We start from the raw sequence: 6,540 nt of genomic DNA, 5'->3' as shown, positions 1-6,540 counted from the left end.
TTTTTTTTTTTTTTTTTTTTTAGAGCGTTATGAATATCCAGAGGACCAATGAACGTCGATTATCAAAAGAGAGAATGTCGTGCTCGAAACCGCTTTATTCTCCTTTTCATTTTTATCGTTACCCGTTAATGTTATATTTCTCATTGTTACAACATTATATCTTACGATATTATTTTCTATTGTTTCTTCTCGAATACGAAATGACACGACGACGCGGTGAAATAGAGAATTAAATTAATCAATTCAATCATATAAATTTGTGGCTAATTGTTATTCATTGGGAACTACGATCGCATAACGCTATGTGTATAATTACGCATCTAATATTCTTACCATGTGTTTGCCACAGTGTGTCCCCGGGGCGGCCGGATGAAGCATGGTGGTGCAAGTGCCATCGACGATGCACCATAATTTAGAACAGATCTGTGAACAAAATCACCGATCTCTATTCACCGGTCTAAAATTGCCCCGTACTCGATTTACTTTTGTTCATCACCTCCTGCAAGGGCGAGCAAACGGAAGCTTCCCTGACGCCGAACTGAAGCCTGCATTGGTGCTCCGCGTTATACATCGCGCCAGGCGGTAACTCTGGATACGAGTAATCGTTGTCCGCCGGTTCGTCTTCCAAGCATTCGCCTTTCCCTTGACTGTGGAAGTTTTGAAACTTTCTTTAAAAACTTTCCTTCTCTTAAAGCTTTTAAAGCTTCGAACACACGCTATCTGGCAAAACAATTGAACTCGTTGTTCAGACTTTTCGAACGACGCATCTGAAACGACAGTTGATGTTGTCGAAAGAGATTTTGAAATTTCTTACTCCAAAAAATTGGTAATGTCCCTTCTAGAACATCTGGACCAGGCGACGCCAATGGTGTCCACTTCGAAGGTCGGCGTCATCACGTGCAGGGTGTCACCGTCTCGTTTGCTGCAGCCGATTTTTTCCGTATCGTGGTACATGCCAAAGCTGCAGCGAAAATCGTGTCATTGTCGCGAGTCATTTCGATTTCGGACGAATCGTGATTTCGCGTGTGCCTGCCCGCGATACGATTCCAGCCAAATAAGCGGCAAACGCGATAACGAGGTCGCGTTATCGGTTATTATATTAATAAAAGCAAATTGCGCTTAATAACGAGCACGGGGAATTGGATTCTCCGTTAGCTGACCAAACGAGTTACGCATCGATTCGGCCAATTTTTTGCGGATGATAATATTAGTTAGTTTCATGTGCGTGCGTTTTGATAATATTTTATAATATTTTGGTACTTTGATACGTAGATAATCGTATAATAGAAAGAGCAGATGTTTAATAGTAAATTTTTATTAGAAGCAAAGTGAAACTCTACGGCAACGAAAATTTGGTGAGAAAGGTTGAAAATAAAATGGCCAAAGTACTTTGAATACCTTTCGAGTTAACAGGAAACAGCAGCCAGTATGATAGTTTATGTTTAATGCCTCTTTAAATTTCAGAGGTTAAGACAAATTGAGATTAAAGTTGAACTCCGTTACGAGTCTAGTTTGTCGCATTTAGAGTTAATGCCAGGAGACAAAGAGAATACAAGTCATCCAGTCGGAATATAAATTCACATATACCATTAAAACGTACTACCGATCGATAAAAAGTTAGCCAAATCGAGGACTCTTGATCACCGAGAAATATGAAATATGTTTGGAGTAATCGCTGCGAGGCAAAGAAGCTTGGCCAGACTAAGTGCGCTTCTAAGGATCTAATAAAAAAGAGGTAATAAATTTCTCTGGATTACACGGAGGTAATACTCGAGTCTCGCGAAGATAATTCACTTCCGACGAGTCGCTACTTTTTCTCGGAAAATTCAGCGGAAATTTAGAGGCAAGTTTGCCAGCGACGTTCGACCGATGGAATCGTTATCTATTTCTTGTTTCTTTTTTTTTTTCTTTTTTTAACTTAAAGATCGATCGAACGTTTCCACTCACTTGTGTCCCAATTCGTGGGTGATGGTGTGCGCGAGCGTGATTCCATTGTCTTCGTTGACGCTGCAGCTGCGGTCCGGTTGGCACATGCCGGCTACGTGAGCCACTCCCAGAGTACTACACGGCGTGTTCGCTCTCGAGCAGATGTCCTCCCTCGTCACCAGAATCGCCACGTCGTGGTGATTCGGATGCGAGTCGTCCACCGGATTCAGTTTCTGTTGCCATTTGCAGAAATTGTACAGCGTCCTGTCCGCGTTCACCGTGATGTCCAGTCCTTGCTGAAAACAGACGTTAGTCGGACCGTTTCGCGGCCAGTTGAATAGAAATGCGCGCATTTTCTCCCGCCGTGGAATTCGTTTTCGATCGTTCAGTGGCTACGGTTTACGAGCGTGTCAACCGATCCGAACGTTCGACATTGCCCTAGCATTCAAACGTTTTCCTCGTGATTCGTTCAACCAACGAAACGATCCAATATTTTACGGATGATGAACGCGCGTGATGTGGAATCGTTTCGACGCTTTGTTTAGCGATTTTGGGAGTACCGGTACAATCGTCGTTAGTTAACAGGATAAATAGATAGACAGATAGATGGACGATAAGAAGATCGCTTCAAAAGCATTAATGCGATATTGCAACGGCATTTCGATCGGTTGACCGTAGCCGCCTCTTTGGGAGAAAGCAAATTGATTTTACCGAATCTTATATCCGATTGTTATAATAGTAAACTAGATAAAACACGGTATCGTGTAAACCGTGCCGTGCATCTAGTTGTTGAACGTAACGCACATCACCGGCGTAATTCGCACGTACTTCCGCGTCGTCCTCCTCGACGAGGATAATCCTGACCACGACGACGTTAATGAAATTCCCTATGGTAGGATCGAGGTAGAGGGAGGACACCATGTTCATGATGGTCAGCAGATACGTCTCAACGTCGCCGTCCTGATGAAAAGCCATCATCGTCGTGTCAGCGACAACGAGAGCCTCGACGTGACGCGGTCGGCTGATCGATCTCTTGGCACGTTGCCATCGTTTCGTCTGATGATGTTTTCTTCGGCCTCGTCCTTGAACCTGTACCAGTCCCGATTGCGTTTGCCATTCGAGCCGTGTTTCCGTCAGCCGCCTCGGCTCTGTGCAACAACAACGCAACCCCCGGTCTTTGATTAGCATCCCGCTCGATATGAAATTCCTATCCGGTTCAATGGAATTCCCCTTTACGCGGTCGCGTTTGATTTTCGTGAAAAGGAATTCCATTTTCTCGATGCGGTCATCGATGAACCGATGCCGACCGGAATAATTAATGGTTTGTCGGATTTCGGCTACCTGACGCGATGCAACGCGATACGGTTGATCCGATATACCCGCTGATCTACGATCTATCCAAAGTGTCGATTTACGGGAAAATCGATTTGTCGTTTTCCACGTGGCTCGTGGCAAAATCGAGCGATTCGAAAACGCGATCAAACGCGAGTCCGCGCGTGCCACCGTTAAAATATCGTAAAAGCGCTATTTAGATTCCTTTGGAATCGACTGGTCGAACAACGAATTACATACGGAGGAAAAATGCGAAACGGATGTTTAATTTTCACGCGGGCCCATCGATCTTGCTCGGTAATTCAACGTTTGAAATTACCGGAGCTATCTGCGGATCTAACCTGTACCTTCTATCTCGAAAAAGACGTACACACCGCGAGCACGTAAGACGGTCTCTTAATTTATGCAGATTGCTCGATCGCAGAGGCGTGCAATTAAGATTTCATTCGAGCCATCCGATAGATCGGCCCGCTTGCCGAAATGGATATTCATTGTACTTAATTACGGGTTTGCGGCGAATTGGATTATCCCCCGTCGACCACGTTGCCGCCTATCAGCCCGCTCGGATCTTACCTTCGTATCGGTTTCTCCGTAAAGTCGTTTAATCTGCTGAAACGCGGTCTCGTCACTCGGTTAATAGGTTGCACGCGGGAATCGCGGCAAACACGTCGGCCGTGGATTAACACTTTGGAAATTCGTGACCAAATTAGCCCGATTAATCGCGCTCCTTTGGACACTTTGTCCGAAGTCCAACCACCGATTTCGGTTCACGCAAATTTAATTGTCCGCGTAGTTAATTTCCCAGAGTTTCGTCGTTGACGTTCGCAACAAAAGGGCAACGTGAAACACCTTACTTCCATATCTATCGGCCTACTTTTTTCTCCCATCGAACCAGCTGCTTATTTCGTCAACGAAAAATATGAAATCGCAAGGTCTCGACTCTATCCAATATCGATCGAAACATACAGCGAGATCGCGAAGGAAACGCTATATGATTCAGAGATTTTACGAACACGTTTTGCGTTGACACACCTATTCTGTCGTTAAGAAATACCGACGATTCGTCGCGTGATATATCGATATATCTAATTTCGAGATAATTAGTGGCCGAACGAAGATGGATTATCGGTGAGATCTTATCGAAACGTTTGCCGACAAGCTCGTAAATATCGAGTTGCAATTTTTCGCGACGCGATCAAAGATGTTGGTGCCGGCGAAAGAACGAGCAGAGAACGTCGCTGGAACGCCCACGTTCCATATCGAGACGCGTCCAATTACATTATACGTAAACGGCATAAATACTCGTAATACGCGCCGCTAGCGAACGAACAGGCCACCGTGCGATGTCATGGGAGGGAAACGGGGATAGGAATGGTAATGAGAATGGGAATGAGAACGGGAACACGAAGATGGGGAAAAAAGAGGATATCGGTCCGTTCTCGCTGTAGGTGCCGCTACCCATTCGTCTTCCATTTGCTTCTCATATCTTTGCCCTCGCTATGCCCCTTCTTCTGTTCGTTATTTGTTGGTTGGTTCGTTATTAATTAGAAGCTCGTTGACGCGCAGTTAGACTCCAGACGGTTTCTTTTTATATCGGACACGCATCGTTCGTAGTTCGCATCGGTGTAATTAGCGGAAGTGCCGTTTCAGGCGACGACAACGACGGCAGCGATGGTGCTCGAGAAGCACAAACAGGAGGAAACAAGGCGTGGCTTTAGCATTTGTTAAAATTGATTTACGGTCAGCACCGAGAACTAGTCTTCCAGTTGACTGACAGAGATATATCGTGCCATGGACAATTAGTCCCTATTACAGATTTTGGTATCGTCGAACGAAATAAACTACGAGTTTCGAGTGTCGTGATTAAACTCGTACCTACTCGTGCATGTGGAAGCGTATGTCGTTACACTTACAATTAGCCAAAGGATTCCGAAAAAAGGAAAATCCTAATCTCGCAAGATTTAATAACAATAAAAGTAGCTTTATTTAATAACGTTATAAGATTATAGATAATATCTTTCTTGCTGTCGAGCTTGCTAACAAGTTATTCTACCTGTATATTAGCAGGCAGTAAGCTGTATCTCGATCTTTTACGTTCTATCTGTTACGTATGCGCATATATCGTAGAAACCCGTCATGTATTAACATTGGGATAAAGATCTAGGATGGCAAAAAGTTGGCGGTAATCCGTTAAACGAGTTACGCCTATACCCTACGGATGATCTACGTCAAAGTTGTTACGTAACGCAACTAGAACGATAAAATTCATTATACGTAATAACAGAACGTAGTAACAGAATCCATTTAAAGATACAGCGCGTGCGAATAGAACGGGAAACACGAGTATAAAAATGTCAAAAATAGCGTCGTCTAATTAGAAACAGTTGTAACCGCGTCGGCTGCATACCGAAATAATCTCTAATTACACGAGTCCGTAATTAACGAGAGAAAAATTTTCGCGCGGTAACGTTTGTCGTATCCCGAAGCAATTTCATCGATAAGGAGATAACGTTTGGCGTCGACACGCCCACGCTTTGCAGCTCGTGTATCCAATTACCCCGTCGTAGCCTCAGACGGCATAAATGTTCCTAGCGAGAGAAATGGAAAAAAGAACGGACGAAGGGGGAAGAGAACGAGTTGGGAGGGCAAAACTGGAGATTCGACCTAGTGTCTAAATTATGGGTCATGGCAAGTTCCTTCCATAAAATGTGGCCCGTAATTATTTCACGAGTAAAAATAAGAATACGAAGGTGCGAATTGTTACGTTGGTATCGACCAACTTTTCGGAATCTCGGTTAATTTCCTTTTACCCTTAGCCGATAATAAATTTCATCGTCGTAACGAAAGTTCTTCTCTTTCGCGTTAAAGTTTCGAAGAATTTTATCGGCGTACGATCGAGCGGTTCAGCAAGTAGAACAAGAAAAAAAGAGTCAGACAGACGCGCGCGGCTAATAGTCGCCTTTGGTCCCGGTCCTTGCCGGAACAAAAAGAAATCGAGAATCGAAAGTAGTCGAGCGAAGAAACCAAGGGATGGAAGGATCGACGAAAGGGGAAAAAAGGAAAGGGAAGAAAGAGGAGGAGGAGAAGGAATCTCGGGAGACAAGAAGAAGAGAGGCAATGAAAGGCTGCGCGGAAGAAGTAGAAGGGGAGAACGGTGTCGGTGGATTCTCACCGCGAGTGCCACAGTTTCTCTCGAGTTTTCTCTTCTTTTTTCGTCGGCGTCTGGTGCGGCCGGCGGCGCCGATTTCGAGCTGCGGCTGCTCCACGGACCTACGAAACACG

The 6,540-nt window shown here is 44.7% G+C and overlaps 1 protein-coding gene across 5 annotated transcripts in view; it reads right to left on the bottom strand.

Annotated features, from left to right (window-relative positions):
* Positions 1-6,540, bottom strand: part of LOC100741630 (A disintegrin and metalloproteinase with thrombospondin motifs 10-like) — a 93,345-nt gene that overhangs the window by 5,597 nt on the left and 81,208 nt on the right. For 4 of the 5 annotated variants that reach the window (XM_024369476.2, XM_012388753.3, XM_012388754.3 and 1 more), the window contains 6 exons: positions 6,431-6,528; positions 2,731-3,074; positions 1,948-2,222; positions 815-961; positions 497-647; positions 334-423 (listed from right to left, as the gene is read on the bottom strand). In XM_024369476.2, the coding sequence (XP_024225244.1) occupies positions 334-423; positions 497-647; positions 815-961; positions 1,948-2,222; positions 2,731-3,074; positions 6,431-6,528 (1,105 nt within the window). The remainder of the gene's footprint in view (positions 1-333; positions 424-496; positions 648-814; positions 962-1,947; positions 2,223-2,730; positions 3,075-6,430; positions 6,529-6,540) is intronic. The other variant, XM_003491516.4, reaches the window with a different exon arrangement.

This window comes from Bombus impatiens, unplaced genomic scaffold, assembly GCF_000188095.3.
Source record: "Bombus impatiens unplaced genomic scaffold, BIMP_2.2 scf_0581, whole genome shotgun sequence".
NCBI lineage: Eukaryota > Metazoa > Arthropoda > Insecta > Hymenoptera > Apidae > Bombus > Bombus impatiens.
The sequence above is the reverse complement of the archived record's forward strand: the minus strand, read 5'-3'. Positions and strand labels throughout refer to the sequence as shown.